The sequence below is a fragment of the Macaca nemestrina genome, chromosome 7, assembly GCF_043159975.1.
Source record: "Macaca nemestrina isolate mMacNem1 chromosome 7, mMacNem.hap1, whole genome shotgun sequence".
Taxonomy (NCBI): domain Eukaryota; kingdom Metazoa; phylum Chordata; class Mammalia; order Primates; family Cercopithecidae; genus Macaca; species Macaca nemestrina.
In genome coordinates, this window is record NC_092131.1 from 137,122,762 (window position 1) to 137,139,233 (window position 16,472).

At 49.7% G+C, this 16,472-nt stretch overlaps 1 protein-coding gene and 1 long non-coding RNA gene across 7 annotated transcripts in view; one reads left to right on the forward strand and one right to left on the reverse strand.

The window, feature by feature from the left end:
• LOC105493012 (ankyrin repeat and death domain containing 1A) overlaps positions 1-13,623 on the reverse strand; it is a 64,010-nt gene extending 50,387 nt beyond the window's left edge. The window contains exons 1-2 of one of the 6 annotated variants that reach the window (XM_071101207.1): positions 13,536-13,623; positions 11,946-12,014 (exon numbers count right to left, since the gene is read on the reverse strand). In XM_071101207.1, coding sequence (XP_070957308.1) covers positions 11,946-11,964 — 19 coding nt within the window. In that variant the 5' untranslated portion in view covers positions 11,965-12,014; positions 13,536-13,623. Of the gene's footprint in view, positions 1-11,945; positions 12,015-12,278; positions 12,401-12,920; positions 13,036-13,083; positions 13,304-13,535 lie in introns of those variants that run through there. The other 5 variants (XM_071101205.1, XM_071101220.1, XM_071101209.1 and 2 more) reach the window with 5 other exon arrangements.
• LOC105488570 (uncharacterized) lies at positions 1,079-12,368 on the forward strand. Its single transcript, XR_011626443.1, has 3 exons — positions 1,079-1,350; positions 6,551-6,658; positions 12,286-12,368. It is a non-coding gene; the product is annotated as an uncharacterized lncRNA (long non-coding RNA).
• Positions 13,624-16,472: the final 2,849 nt, after the last annotated feature.

Sequence of the window (16,472 nt, forward strand, 5' to 3'; positions counted from 1 at the left end):
AAATGCTAGAATATGGAAGCTCCACTTTACAGAGGAGGCACGTGAGGTTCACAGAGGTTAATACTTCACTCAGGGACACACAGCAAGCTGTGGAGAGTTGAGAATGGCCTCTCCAAGTGTGACTGTCTCCAAAGGAGAAACTGGTGATTCCCATGGCGTTGAACCACGTGCTGGGTCCCCAGCCAGGCCACGGCTGAAGGTGAGGTTGGAGGACATCCTTCAGTTCAACCACCCAGCAAGTCCGCTGGGACACCCCAATTCTAGGGGGTGACTTTCTCTCCAGGAAAGAAAGCAATTTGGCGGAAAGCCTCAGAAAACAGCGCAAACAGGCTGGGCGTGGTGGCTCACTCCTGTAGTCCCAGCACTTTGGAAGGCCAAGGCACGTGGATCGCTTGAGCCCAGGAGTTCGAGACCAGCCTGGGCAAAATGGTGAGCCCCACCCCCCCACCCCACACACACACCCACTGTCTCTACAAAAAAAAATTAAAGAAACAAGGCCGGGCGCGGTGGCTCAAGCCTGTAATCCCAGCACTTTGGGAGGCCGAGGCGGGCGGATCACAAGGTCAGGAGATCGAGACCACAGTGAAACCCCGTCTCTACTAAAAATACAAAAAAAAATTAGCCGGGCGCGGTGGCGGGCGCCTGTAGTCCCAGCTACTCAGGAGGCTGAGGCAGGAGAATGGCGGGAACCCGGGAGGGGGAGCTTGCAGTGAGCCGAGATCGCGCCACTGCACTCCAGCCTGGGCGACAGAGCGAGACTCCGTCTCAAAAAAAAAAAAAAAAAAAAAAAAAAAAAAAAAAAATTAAAGAAACAAAAGAAAAACTAGCGCAAGCATGTAACCTGACGCAGAAGATCCAGGTGAGAGGGACTAGGAGCGTATGGGCGCCCGGTTTCCCTGAGCCTGGCTTGTCGCCCTTAGCGTTCTCCCTGAACTCCGAGGGGAGTGGGCAGAGGACTCTGGGCCTCGCTGCAGTTTCGCTTATCGACACGCGGGGGAGCAAGAGCCGGCGAAGAGCAACCATAAGTACCATAATTCCCTCCCATCTGTCCCCACGACGGGCACGACAGTGACGGAGGCCAGAGGGGCGCGAGGAGTTAGAGGCTAGGGGTTACAGACTGTAGTCTAACCTGAGATGGGCTGGATCCGCCGATGACAGGGGAGGCTCCGCGCAGAGAGGCAGAGTGCCCACATGCTGAGTTTCCCAACTGGCTCCTCCACGCTGGGCTTTCTGCTGTACTATTTTCTTGGAGGCTTCCCCCAAGATTGCCAGTAAGGGTACGTGAATGCCAGGCTAAAGACTTGGGCCATGGAGACGGGGTGAGAGAGGAAGAGACGCGGTGGTAAAGATGTAAGTAAATGTGGGGTTAAGTGGCAGTTTAATTCCCAGACAGCCTCGGCCCTTTCTAAAGAGGGAAAAGATGCAACAACCTTCGCAAAGAAAGTAGGGAATTACTATGGATTCCCGTTAGAGGAATGCGCATTTTAAAAAGCTGCAGGAAGGGGGCAATATTTAACCCAAATGAACTTGAAAAGGTCTTTATTTTATTTTATTATTATTATTTTTTTTAGACGGAGTCTTGCTCTGTCTCCCAGGTTGGAGTGCAGTGGCGCGATCTTGGCTCACTGCAAGCTCCGGCTTCCCGGGTTCACGCGATTCTCCTGCCTCAGCCTCCCGAGTAGCTGGGATTACAGGCATCCGCCACCACACCCGGCTAATTTTATATATATATATATATATATATATATATATATATATATTTAGTAGAGATGGGGTTTCACCATGTTAGCCAGGATGGTCTCAATCTCCTGACCTCGTGATCCACCCACCTCGGCCTCCCAGCACTTATTTTTTTAACTTTTGTTTTAAGTTCCGGGCTATATGTGCAGGTTTGTTACATAGGTAAACTTGTGTCATGGGGGTTTGTTGTATAGATTATTTCATCACCCAGGTAATAAGCCAAATACCCAGTACTGATATTTCCTGATTCTCTCCCTCCTCCCATCTTCCACCCTCTAGTAGGCCCCAGTGTCTATTGTTCCCTTCTTTGTGTCCATAAGTTATCATCATTTAGCTTCCACTTATAAGTGAGAACATGCAGTATTTGGTTTTCTGGTCCCGTGATTTTTTTAGGTTAACAGGCAGAAGGGAGAGAGGTGTTTGCCTGGAGAAAGGATGAGATGACCTGGCGTTGTTGGGTTGAGGGGTGAGGCAGCTTCTGTGATCTGGGTCCCAGAGCAGGAACAGGGTCCAGCCTGTTGTGAAAGCCCAATGCACCGGATGTGTGTCCTCTGTAAGAAGGCAGCACAGCCATGTGCAGTGTCCTTGAGCATGTCCTCTGCCTAGGGCTCTGCCAGCCCAGCCAGTGAAGCTCAGGTTGGGGGACAGGAGGTTGGGGGTCAGGGAGAGATGCTTGGGAAGCAAGGAAAAGAGAAAAGGAAAAGGCACCTAAGAGCTGGGAGGCTGGAGTCGGGCAAGACCTTCATCCTCCAGACTTGTTTCCTCATCTGGAAGGTGGAGATAATAACACTGCCTAAATGCAAAGGGTTATTTTGAGAATTCGATCAGTTGTTGTTCCAGAAAGTGCTCTGTAACCATTACAAAGGCTAGGCATGAAACCTCCTCTGTAGAGGGCTCTCAGATTGCTCCAAACTCAAAATGCCCCTTTCTTGAGGGTTCCCAGAACCCATGGTCAAGCCTTCCATGGTATCCCTGGCCTGGATGCAAGTAACTGTTTTGCAGCTGTCACCCCCTCCTCCAGCTCCCACTAAAGCACCCTCCCGACCCCAATCCCTGCCAGACTGTGAACTTTTTTTTTTATTTATTTATTTTTGAGACAAGGTCTCACTGTGTCACCCAGGCTGGAATGCAGTACAGTGGCAAGATCATGGCTTATCACAGCCTTATCTCCAGGGCTCAAGCGATCCTCCCACCTCAGGCTCCCAGGTAGCTGGAACCACAGGCATGTGCCAACACGCACAGCTAATTTTTTTTTTTTTTTTCCAGAAATGAGGTTTCCCTATGTTGCCCAGGCTGGTCTTGAACTCCTGGGCTCAAACAATCCTCTCACCTCAGCCTCCCAAAGTGTTGGGGTTACAGGCATGAGCCACAGCACCTGGCCAACTGTGAACTTTCCAAGGCAGATGTGGTAGCTAATTCATCCTTGTACTCATTCAAAACTGCAACCTGATAAGACTTGGCAAAATTATACTAAAGTTTATCTTAAAACAACAACAACATTAAAAATAGACAGCAATGTTATAAAAACAAAGAGCAGTGGAGGGAAAGATGGGACCAGATATTGAAACAATTTGACAATGGCTATCAGAATTTTTTAAATGTACATACCTTTCATGCCAACAACTCCATTTCTAAGAATCTACACCATAGAAATAATTGCAGTAATTATAAAGATGCAAGGATGTCTACTGCGATCTGTTTCATAACTATAGCAAACAACTGGAAACAACCCAAGGGGCCATCAATAGGGGATGACAAAATAAATTTTGATGCATGATTATAAAATCATACAATGCAATGTTGAGCAGCTGTTAAAAAGAAATGAGTGGGTCTGTATTTACTGAGGTAGGAAGAATCTCTAAGAGACAGCAACGGTCAGAACAGGAAGTACAGTATGAGTCCATTTCTTTTTCTTTTTTTTGAGACGGAGTCTCGCTCTGTCACCCAGGCTGGAGTGCAGTGGGGCGATCTCAGCTCACTGCAAGCTCCGCCTCCCAGGTTTACGCCATTCTCCTGCCTCAGCCTCCCAAGTAGCTGGGACTACAGGCGCCGTCACCTCACCTGGCTAGTTTTTTGTATTTTTGTAGAGATGGGGTTTCGCCGTATTAGCCAGGATGGTCTCGATCTCCTGACCTCGTGATCCGCCCGTCTCGGCCTCCCAAAGTGCTGGGATTACAGGCTTGAGCCACCACGTCCGGCCGAGTCCATTTCTTTAAAAACATTCTCCTGCCACTATTGTCACTTTTTCACTTTTTTTTTTTTTTTTTTTTTTTTTTTTGAGCTGGAGTTTCGCTCTTGTTGCCCAGGCTGGAGTGCATGATCTCGACTCACCGCAACCTCCACCTCCTAGGTTCAAGCTATTCTCCTGCCTCAGTCTCCTAAATACCTGGGATTATAGACATGTGCCAGCACACCCAGCTAATTTTGTATTTTTAGTAGAGATGGGGTTTCTCCATTTTGGTTAGGCTAGTCTCAAACTCCCGACCTCAAGTGATCCGCCTGCCTCGGCCTCCCAAAGTGCTGGAATTACATGTGTGAGCCACTGCACATGGCCTTTCTTTACATCTTTATCAGTCAAATTTCCCTTCCTGTCCCCAGATGACAATCTGGCAGATACTGTGCTTTACAATCATTTTAGGATATTAAAAGTCTGGTCCAGCTCAATTTAAAATTCCAAGCCCTTCAAATCTACAAAATACAGCCAGACGCGGTGGCTCACACCTGTAATCCCAGCACTTTGGGAGGCCAAGGTGGGTGGATCACGAGGTCAGGAGTTCGAGACCAGCCTGGCCAACATGGTGAAACCCCATCTCTACTAAAAACACAAAAATTAGCTGGGCATGGTGGTGTGTGCTTGTACTCTCAGCTACTGGGGAGGCTGATGCAGGAGAATGGCTTGAATCCAGGAAGAGGAGGTTGCAGTGAGCCGAGATCGTACCACTGCTCTCCAGCCTGACAAAGCAAGACTCCATCTCAAAAAAAAAAAAACTTCAAAATACATACAGCACAGATATATATCATATTGTCATATTTTTCACCACAGCCCTCTGAAGTAGGTACTATGATTATCCTCCACATCTTACAGATGAGGAAATTGTGGTATAGACAGGTGATTTTCCCAAAGTCATACAGATAGTAAATGGCGAAGCCAGGTTCTCTCCCCTTAACCACTGTGTTATATCACCCTAGACTCACAGGACCTCAAATGGGACTTTTCCTTGTCTCAGAATTTCAGCTGGCATACTGTATATCATTAGCTAAATATATGAGAATTCATTTAGCCATCACCCTAATGATAGACATAGAGATTATTTCCAGTCTTGTGCTATTATAAACAGTGCTGCAATTAACTTTGTGTGTGTGTTTTTGTGCACCTGTACAACTATTTCAGTAGCTTAGATTCATAAGACTGCAATTGCTGGATCAATGGGTAAATTTAAATTTGAATAGGTGTTCCAGATATCTATTGCTATATAACTAACTATCTCAAAATTTAGTGCTCAAAAACAACCATTTTGGACACGTATGGTGGCTCAAGCCTGTAATCCCAGCACTTCAGGAGGCCAAGGCAGGCAGAACACGAGGTCAGGAGATCAAGACCATCCTGGCCAACATGGTGAAACCCCATCTCTACTAAAAATACAAAAATTAGCTGGGTGTGGTGGTGTACACCTGTAATCCCAGCTACTCAGAAGGCTGAGGCAGGAGAATCACTTGAACCAGGGAGCCGTAGGTCGCAGTGAGCGGAGATTGCACCACTGCACTCCAGCCTGGGCAACAGAGTGAGACTTGGTCTCAAAAAAAAAAACATTTTATATGGTTCATGATTTTGTGGGTCAGGGATTTGGGAAGGGCTCAGCCAATGGTTCATCTGTGATTCTCTTCCAAGGTAGCTTCATCACTCACATCACTGGAGCCTCAGTGCTCCTTGACTGCTCTTTAAACATGTGGTGTCATATCCTGTAGGGATTCCTCTCATGGTTTGGGCTTTTCATAGCATTGAACATCAGATAATGCAGGTCAGGTAACCAGGTAGTTGGCTTCCAAGAGGGACGATATGGAACCTGCTGGACAATCTAAGGGATACACTTGCAACTGGGACAGTATCACTTGCTGTATTTTATTGACCAGGGAATTCACGGTCCAACCCAAATTCAAGAAAAGGGGACATAGACCCCACCTCTCCATGGAAGGCACATTAGAGAACTTGTGACCACTTTCACTCTACCATAATAGTTATTTCCAAATTGCCCTCCAAAATAGTGGTCAATTTACATTCCCACCAACGATGCACTAGATTGTCTTTCCCCACACCCTCACCAACACCATACATTGTAAAACACTTCAATTCATGCTGATCTAGCAGCTGAAAATGGTACTGTATTTCATTGCTATTTTTTCATGCATTTCTTTAATTATGAGTGAAGGTAAGTATCTTTTCATGTATTCGCTGTTCATTGAATTTTATTTTTTCTTGTGAATTATCTGTCTATATACTTTACCCATTTTGAAATTTGGTCAGACTTTTTTATATTGATTTATAAAATGTACATATTAAAAAGAGTAGCCTTTTTTTTTTTTTTTTTTTTTTTTTTTGGCGACAGGGTCTTGCTCTGTTGCCACGCTGGAGTGCAGTGGCACGATCTCGGCTCACCGTAACCTCTGCCTCCCGGGTTCAAGCAATTCCCCTGCCTCAGCCTCCTGAGTAGCTTTTATCTGATATTATGTTACAAATAGTTTTCCACAGTGTGTGGCCTTTTGACTTTGTTTTTTTGACAGTTTTCTCAATTTAGGTTTTAAATTTTTACAGGTTCAAATTATCAACCTTTTACTTTAAGATTTCTGGATTTTGTCTGGGCACAGTGGCCCACGCCTGTAATCGAAGCACTTTGGGAGGCCAAGGCGGATGGATCACGAGGTAAGGAGATCGAGACCATTTTGGCCAACATGGTGAAACCCTGTCTCTACTAAAAATACAAAATTTAGCTGGGTGTGGTGGCGCATGCCTGTAATCCCAGCTACTCAGGAGGCTGAGGCACGAGAATCGCTTAGACCCAGGAGGTGGATGTTGCAGTGAGTGGAGATCACACCACTGTACTCCAACCTGGCGACAGAGTGAGACTCCAGATTTTATGTAGTATGTTCCTGTTGTTTTTCAGAATTTTCCTGCTAGTCTCGAATGTTTATTTTTCCAGATTAAAATTAATATTATTTTCCAAGGCACCCTCCTCAAATTCTATTGTTTTTATTTAAATCACTTTCAGTTTATAGATCCATTAAAGAAAATGCACAACCTTACAATTGGAGTACAAGGCTGGGCCTTGCCTTGCATTGTTTTGAGTCTTCACTCCCACAGGACATCGAGTCTTAGTGAGGGGATGATGGTGCCATCTCAGGAAGTCCCCAGCATTCCTGGGCACCTTTGAAGGAAGGAGCCCAAGAGTAAACCAAGGGCAGCCCTGGGGTCAGACAAGCCCCACAATGCTCTGTACCTGGGAACCCAAGGCCTTGTCAGGGAGACTCAGAACACAGCCCCCAACACTACAACTCCTGGACTTTCCATTGCAGGGTGAGTCCAGGACTCCTTGAAGAAAACATTCCTTAGAGGCCCAGGAAAGGCACCAGATGTGCCTTCAAAGAGCTAATTCATGTGGTAGGAGATTTCACCTAGTGGTGCCTTGTTGGAGAGACCGAGCAGAGTGATGCATTTGCCAAGGAAAATCCTACTGGTCTCAAAGTCACAGCCTTGGAGCAGGGATCTGCTGTGGGAGCCACAGGAATGGCAGGCTGCTGTGGGCACAGCCCTGCAGGCTCTCCTTCCTTCCCAGCTGGGGCTCTGCTGGCTTCTCTCCAATCCTGGAACCCCAGTCTACAGCATCAACCCACTCCTTCCCCAGGCAGGGGCCCAGTTGGCCACCAAAGGCTTTTCCCAAAGTGCCCAGAGAGATTGAGTAGGCATTTGTTTATTCAACAATTATTGATTGTCAAAAATGTGCCAGTCAGTGTTCTAGATACTTGGGGTACAACAAAAAATAAAAGAGACTGAAATTCTTACCCTCCTGGAGCTAACAGACAATAAAAATAATCATAATAATATGTAAATGTTAGAAGAAAAGTGCCATGGGGAAGAAAAATAGGGCAAGGTAAGAGGACTTGGGAGTTGGGGGTTGGGAGCAGTCACATTTCCCAAGAAAGCAACTGTGCTAGGGAACTTCCATTTGCCCTCCACATCCCCAGGAAAAGCTGACCTGAAGGACTGCATCCTGGCTCTGGCTGGATTCAGCCAATGAGCCTCGAAGGAGAGCTGAGACAGGCGGGGGAGATGTTTATCCCACTGGCTCCCTCCTTGTGGGTCACAGCTCTGGTCAGGTGGCCCTCTCCCACAGTTCTGTCCTTCCTTCCACCAACCATGTCTTTCCCTCCTCCTCGCCCTTCTGCCAGGCCTGGGAGTAGCAAAGATGCCCCATGCTACTAGACCTGAGCACTGCACTCTCCCTTAGGGATTCCTTACAGCCTGTCCACACCTTTGAAAATAGTCCTGAAATAATGCTAATTTGAGTGCTGAAAAATACAGTGACATTTGAGCAGGCTGGAAGGCAGTAAGGTGGTATGCCATGCATATGTCTAAGAGAAGAGTGTTCAGGGCAGAGGGAACTGCCAGTGCAAAGGCCTGGAGGTGGGAGGGTGTGCCTGAGCTATTTGAAGAAAAGCAAGAAAGCCAGAGTGGCTGATGCAGAGTGAGGAATGGGGAGAGGAGTAGGAAATAGTATCTAAGAGGTATGTTTTGGGAGGTGGGGGCTTGGCATTTGCTCTTGGTGAAGTTGGGATGGATGAGGGCGCACTGGAAGGCTTTGAACCCAGAAGTGATATGATCTTTAACACTATCACTCTGGCTGCAGTGTTGAGAACAGACTATGGGTCAAGGGTAGAAGCAGGAAGGCTGGTAAGGGGGAGGCTCAAAAGACAGTGGAAAAGAACCAGAAGAGGCTGGTGCTGTGGAGCTGGAGCCAACAGGATTGACTGAGGACTTGAGGCGTAGGGGAGAAGAGCAAGGGTGGCTTCAAGTCTTCCCTGCATCTGCCCAGCCTGGCCCTCACATCCTGTCCCTGTGGGTGCTATGTGTACACGTGTCGAGTCCCTGGGGCTGTGCACTGCAGGCCCATCTCCTCTGGCTGGCCTAGAAGTTTGCCAGCTTCTGCCAAGAGGAGTCTTTGACCAAATCACAGTTTTCTCTACTTGGGCTCATCTGCCTGAGGTCACTGGTAGGAGTGGGGAAGTGGATTCACCCCCTGGGGTGCAGGGAAAGGAGGCTACGCCTACTACCCAGAGGCAGTGCAGTAAATTAGGACTGTTCCCATATCAGTGAGATATTTTCTGGGGCACTCCCAGACCTATGTCCTTCAGCCCAGATCCCGTGAGTCAGACAGACCTGAATGTGACCAGCTTCCTCCTCCACTGCTCCCTTGGCTGGCTTCCTCTCAGGCTCCAGCCTTCTGTAGGGGCAGCTAAGGCCACAAGTGAAGGGCCTGCTCAGGGGTAGCCCACGCCCCTTCCTCAAGGCCCTCAGCAGCCCTTGCCCCTCCTATTGGATGTGTTCTTTCAGAATCCCAGTTTGAAGGGCCTCCTCCCATGGCATCCTGTGTGGGGCTGGACTCTCACTGCTCCACAACCTGAATTCAGGCTTCTAGCTCCTTCCAGGACAGCTGGGCCTGGCCTCCACTGAGAAAACAGGACCACACCACAGAGCAGTCTCCCCCAGCTGACTCCGTGCTGAGCTCTCCACTGGCCTGTCCTCTCGGGTCTGCTGGGGCCGTCCAATACAGAGGGCTTGTTATAAGAGTGGGCTCTGGGGTACAAGTTCTGCCACTCCTTCACTTGCATCTGACCTTGGCCAGTCACCTATCTTCTTCAAGCCTCTCCTTCTGATACTGCAGTGTTCCTTACACATTGGAGGCCCTCATAAATGCTTTCTGAATAAGTCTGCATGCAATATGCTTAACGCAGTGCCTGACCCAGAGAATGTGCTCAGTAAAAGTCAACTATTTAAATTATCCCCATTTACAGATGAAGAAACCGAGACTCAGAAATGTAACTTGTCCAAGGCCTCCGGGCTGGGAAATGGTGGAGCCAGGTTCCCCTGTGCCCTGATCCATCAGTCCACCTCCCCCTGCATACTCCCCATTCTTCTCTGCCCCTGTGAGGCCAGCACAGGTATGTCAGCCTCAGAGGGATGAATGAAGAAGACAGAAACTTACACTCTGAGAACCCCTGAGGAGACAGGAGGCTCCTATCATCATGGGAGATACAAAGATGAATTAAACAGTTTCAGCCACTCAAAGGGCTGCCAGTCTGGAACTGGGAGCCACGGCGCTGGGAACAGAGTCAATCCCTACACAGAGGACCCAGCAAGCCTCAAGGGAGGGGCAGCATCTGGATTCCCAGTACACAATTGGCTCGTTGAATCAAAAAGTTCACAAGAGCCGGGCGCGGTGGCTCAAGCCTGTAATCCCAGCACTTTGGGAGGCCAAGGCGGGTGGATCACGAGGTCAGGAGATCGAGACTATCCTGGCTAACATGGTGAAACCCCGTCTCTACTAAAAATACAAAAAAACTAGCCAGGCGTGGTGGTAGGCGCCTGTAGTCCCAGCTACTTGGGAGGCTGAGGCGGGAGAATGGCGTGAACCTGGGAGGTGGAGCTTGCAGTGAGCCGAGATCACGCCACTGCACTCCAGCCTGGGAGACACAGCGAGACTCCGTCTCAAAAAAAAAAAAAAAAGTTCACAAGAAATAGTGGGCACACAATATGAATTTTAAAAGACAAGTCCAGGTTGCAAATATTTTGTCCCATTGTTTTATAACAGAGTATGAAGTGCCCCCAAAGAATCCATTATTGTGGCACCTAAATGACCTCTCACAGCCAGGTGGATCACAAAAATCTATGTTAAGGCCGGGCACAGTGGCTCACGCCTGTAATCCCAGCACTTTGGGAGGCTGAGGCGGGCGGATCACGAGGTCAGGAGATCGAGACCATCCTGGCTAACACAGTGAAACCCCGTCTCTACTAAAAATACAAAAAATTAGCCGGATGTGGTGGCGGGCGCCTGTAGTCCCAGCTATTCGGGAGGCTGAGGCAGGAGAATGGCGTGAACCTGGGAGGCGGAGCTTGCAGTGAGCCGAGATTGCGCCACTGCACTCCAGTCTGGGTGACAGAGCGAGACTCTGTACCCCCCTCCCAAAAAAAAAAAAAAGTCTATGTTATGCCAAACATCCTAAGCTTGACTTGGGGAAAGAGGATCCCCATTATGCTAGACACACAGATGACAGCTGCCCCCAGCCTCAGCCTCATGGACATGGCACGTCCACACAGACTAATGTCAGCCAAGACAAAGGGTTACCCACTCTTGGGCTACTAGATTACTTGGTGACTTGAGTTAGTGCTCCCCTCCCCTTTACAGCAATGATCCTAACACCAGTGCTGGGCACTGTAAGGTCTGGAGGGGCCTCTGGTATCCCTGGAGAAAAGAGACTCTGCTTTTGCATGCTTCTTGTCAGCATGAGAGGCAAGGCCTGGTCTAAGTGACACTAAGGTTGCAGCCAGGACGTCTCTGACAGGGCTGCTGTCCTCAGATGTGAAGGCTTTGCTTCTCAGCCTCTTGCTACAGACCTCCCTCTCACATTAACTCCTGCCAGGACTTTTGGTTTCGGTTTCTGAGAGCAGAAATAAGTTCTACCCTCCCCCTCCTCCTACCCTACTTCCTTCACCCTTCTTTCTCCCACCCTGGTAGGAAATCCACCCCCCTCGTCCCTACCCCCAGTCCCCACCCCCAGTCCCAGTCTGAGAGGGACAAAGAAGAAGAAGAGAGGGATAGAGAAGGGAGGGAGAAAGGGAGTTGCCAGAGACCTCACTCCATCTTCAGGGCTGAGTGATCACTCACAAATCTGCAAATTGTGCCCTGTGCAACTCTAGAGGACCCTCAAGTCACCAAAATTTGCATATTTATTGGCACACTTTTCAGACAGATCGCAGTAAAGTGTCTTCAGAAGGAATAGTCTGAAGCTCTGGAGTGGGATTAAAGGGCTGAATGCCTTTCCGCTCTGATCTCCTAGAAGCCCCAAAGCACCCCCAGTACTTGAGCTGTAACCCACTTATCCCTCTTTGCTCAACTTCCCAGCTGGGCTAGAACCCCAGCTCAAAAGAGACTCACCAGTCACCTCTAGGTCCATTTGTGGGGCCCCAAGCAAGTCTCTTCCTTTCTAGGCCTCAGTTTCCCCATCTGTAATATGTAAAGAGAACAAAATCTATATTTAACAGCTGAGTCTGTGCAGAGGGTGCTTGGAGGCAGACGATTACATTTGGGTTGCAGTCTCAGGGTCCTTCTGAAGGAAGGAGGTTGTTGGTTGTTCCCTTGACTGACAGCAGGGCTCAGAGAGGATTCTTTTGATGAAGAATATCAAGAGGGACTGTGTGACCTGGGGCGGCTCCTCTAACCTCTCTAAACCTGTTACCTCCCCCATGAAATGGAGGTGGTAATATTCACCTTGCAGGTGGCTGTGACGACTGAAGGGAGTACTGTATGCAAAAGTGCTGGCGTGGAGGAGGCGGCAGAGGAGGGTGGCGGCGGGGCACGGCAGCCACTGCCTGAGCTCAGGCTCCAGGGCAGGAAACCCACCTGACAGGCCACTCCTTCCGCTCGCCTCCCGCGGTGGGCTCCCTCCCCTCTCTCTGCAGGGCCACACCTCTGGGAGGATGCCCAGGGCCTGCAAAGCGCTGAGGGAACCCCAAGGAGCCCACACCCCTTAGCCTGTCATGCCAGGCCCTCCCTTACCTACGCCCCCCGGCCACTCCCCACCCAGCCCCCCAACCTGCTCGACACCCCCAAACAAGCCATGCACACTTCCCTGCCTTTACCCAGGCTGCGTCCTTTCCGGGTCACATGCCCTTCCCTCTCTCCCTCCTCAAGACAGCTAAATCCTGCTCATTGTTTAGGGCCCAGCTCAGATGTCACCTTCTGAGGGAAACCTTTCCCTGCCCTTCCAGTAAAGAAAATACTCATTCTTCCTGTTGCCTCCCTCAGTCCCGCACTCAGTCCCGTCAGGAGTGCAGCGAGACTCCAGTCCGCCACATCCCCTCGCGGAGCCCCCGGTGCCTTATCTAGAAAATGGAGGTAAATCGTCCCTACTTGGGGGGCAGGACGAGTTCAATGGGACACGTCAGGCATCTAAACACAGCATGGGGCGCACACTAGAGACCGGCGAGTCCAGCCAGTCAGCCCCACTGAGAGGGAAGCACGCGCCAGGCCCCCTTTCCAGCCTCCTCTAGTTCCTCCCGGAGGAGCAGCTCACAGCTCATTGGAAGATCAACCAGGATTGACAGGTTCCCAGCCCAGTGGCTGGCTGGAGCAAGTGGTCGGCCCCTTCCCCTCTCTGGGGCCTCTACCTGGGGAAGGCAGGGCCGGGGGCCTGGTCTCCACACGCTGCCTGTGTCGGTCTGTGGGGCCGACCGCCCCACTGATGACTCAGGTCTCCTCCCCGCCCTTCCCCTTCAGGAAGAGGCCCTGTCATAATCGCAGTTGTACTACATAAAAATAGCTTCGTTTCACAGCGACATGAGCACAGCCTTTTCCACTGAAGGAAGAGGAAGGCAGTTTCCCCCTACGCATCCCCCGGGTCCCTCTTCAAAAGCGGATCCTCTGGGGGTGGGGTCTTCACACTTCTCAGCAATAGCCTCATCAGCGGCTTCCTCCCCGGCTTCGGCGCTGAAGGCATTTTTTACTGCTTTGCGACCAGCTTCTCACCTTTTCTCATTTGGCCTTCGCGTCAGAGATGCCAGGCAGCTGAGGTTGCTGTACCCATTGTGCAGGTGTGGAAACCCAGGCCAGGAGAGGGAAGGTGACTGGTCTGAGGTCACACAGCAAGCTCGCGAGAGCCGAGTTGGGGGTCCCTGACTCCTTCACCGAGTTCCTTCCGCGCCAGCATCGGCCTCCTCCTAGGAAAGTACTGTGGCCACAGCCAGGTCAGCAAGAAAAAGGAGAGGCGAGGAAGGTTGAACGGAGCACAGATGTGAGGGGCAAGACGTTCATGCAACAAACATTCGTCTGGCCGGGTGAGGTGGCTCAGGGCTGTAATCCCAGCATTTTGGGAGACCAAGGCGCCAGATCACCTGAGGTCAGGAGTTCGAGACCAGCCTGGCCAACATGGTGAAACCCCATCTCTACTAAAAATACAAAACAAATTAGCCGGGCGTGGTGGTGCACGCCTGTAATCCCAGCTACTTGGGATTGGAGCCCAATGACAAATGGTTTCCCTGTCAGTCAGGCCTGCTGGACCGAGAGCAGCCTCTCCAGGCCTGAGACTGATGAGTCTCAGCCATAAGGCCCAGCCTAGGGTGTGGTGGCCCTTGCTTCCCATTGAATCCCTGCAGTGAAGTCACTGAGGAGACACCTGCCTGGTCTTGTGGTCTCTGCTCTTCCCCCTCAAATCCACCCTCAGTTATCAAAATGTAAGGCAGGTCAGAGGGCACAAGCTGGAAGCCTCCAAATAGGTATCTCATGGCACTAGAAAGAAAGGCACACTGTGTTCCCAGCTGGGTGCCTGAATGCGTAGGAGTACGGGCAGGTGACTGTGTGTGTGCACATGGTTGTGTACAAACTTGGGGTGTGTGTATCTTAGTCTGTTTTCTGTTATTTGTAACAGAATGCCTGAAACTGGGTAATTTATAAAGAAAAGGAATTCTTTCTTACAGTGGTGGAGGCTGAGAAGTCCAAGGCTGAAGGGCCGCACCCTGTGAGGTCCTTCTTGGTGATGGGGACTCTGCAGAGTCCTGAGGCCCTGCAGGGCATCACATGATGAGGGGGTTGAGCATGTTAGCTCAGATCTCTCTTCCTCTTATTATAAAGCCACCAGTCCCATTCCCGTGATAACCCATTAATCCACGAACCCATTAATCCATTAATCCATGAATGAATGAATCTGTTCATGAGGGCAGAGTCCTCTGGCCCAATAACCTCTTGAAGGTCCCGATTTTCACTACTGCCATATTGGGGATTAAGTTTCAACATGAGTTTCAGAGGGGACAGATCTTTAAACCTTAACTCTGTGTGTGTGTGTGTGTGTGTGTGTGTGTGTGTATAGCTGCTGTGGTTGTCAATTCAGAGTGAAAAAGCTCTCACTTCCTGTTAAGAATCAATTAGAGCATTTTTTATAGAAGCTCTAGCTCTCCCTGTGAGGATCACAGGAGCCTGGGAGGAGAGGTGGGAAGGTAGAGCGGGAAGAATGTCTTTCCTGAGCAGTGTTGGGAGCAAGGTCAGGACTGCACATCCGAGACTCCAAGTTCATGTCCCACTGTGCTGTCAAATGAACTTCTAAAGGTCGTTTTTTTTTTGAGATGGAATCTTGCTCTGTCGCCCAGGCTGGAGTGCAGTGGCGCGATCTCGGCTCACTGCAACTTCCGCCCCTGCAGGTTTTTAAGCAATTCTCTGCCTCAGCCTCCGGAGTAGCTGGGATTACAGGTGCGTGCCACCACGCCCAGCTAATTTTTTTGTATTTTTAAGTAGAGATGGGGTTTCACCATCTTGGCCAGGCTGGTCTTGAACTCCTGACCTCGTGATCCACCCACCTCGGCCTCCCAAAGTACTGGGATTACAAGCGTGAGCCACCGCACCCGGCTACAAAAGTATCTCAAAAATTAGCCAGGTGTGGTGGGGCATGCCTGTAGTTCCAGCTACTTGGGAGGCTGAGGTGAACTCCTTGAGCCCAGGAGTTCAAGGCTGCAGTGAGCTATGAATGCACCACTGCACACCAGCCCAGGCAACAGAGAGATCCTGTCTCTAAAATAAATAAGTATATAAAATTTAAAAAATAAAATTATTATCATTACTTCGACAATATATTGATCCAAATATAAGTCGGGACAAAATAAACTAACTCATCAAATTCATGATTTCACAGAAAGTATGCCCTGTGACTAGGCTAAGTTTTTTGTTTGTTTTTTATTTATATTATTTTTATTTTTTGAGACAGAGACTTGCTCTGTCACCCAGGCTGAAGTGCAGTGGCATGATCTTGGCTCACTGCAACCTCCGGGTTCAAGCAATTCTCCTGCCTCAACCTCCTAAGTAGCTGGAATTACAGGCACCTGCCACCATACCTGGCTAATTTTTGTATTTTCAGTAGAGCCGGGGTTTTGCCATGTTAGCCAGGCAGGTCTCGAACTCCTGACCTCAAGTGATCCGCCCTCCTTGGCCTCCCAAAGTACCGAGATTATGGGCATGAGCCACCACACCTGGCCTGTTTTTTTTTTTTTCTTTTTTTGAGACAGAGTCTCGCTTTGTCACCCAGGGTGGAGTGCAGTGGCCGAATCTCAGCTCACTGCAAGCTCCACCTCCCGGGTTTACGCCATTCTCCTGCCTCAGCCTCCCAAGTAGCTGGGACTACAGGCGTCCGCCACCTCACCCGGCTAGTTTTTTTTTTTTTTTTGTATTTCTTAGTAGAGACGGGGTTTCACCGTGTTAGCCAGGATGGTCTTGATCTCCTGACCTCGTGATCTACCCGTCTCGGCCTCCCAAAGAGCTGGGATTACAGGTTTGAGCCACCGCGCCCGGCCCTGTTTGTTTTCTAATTTTTAAATTTTTTTTTTTTTTTTGAGACAGGGTCTTGTTCTGTTACTTAAGCTGGGGTGTAATGGTGCAATCACAGCTCACGGCAGCCTCAACTTCCCAGGCTCCAGTGATCCT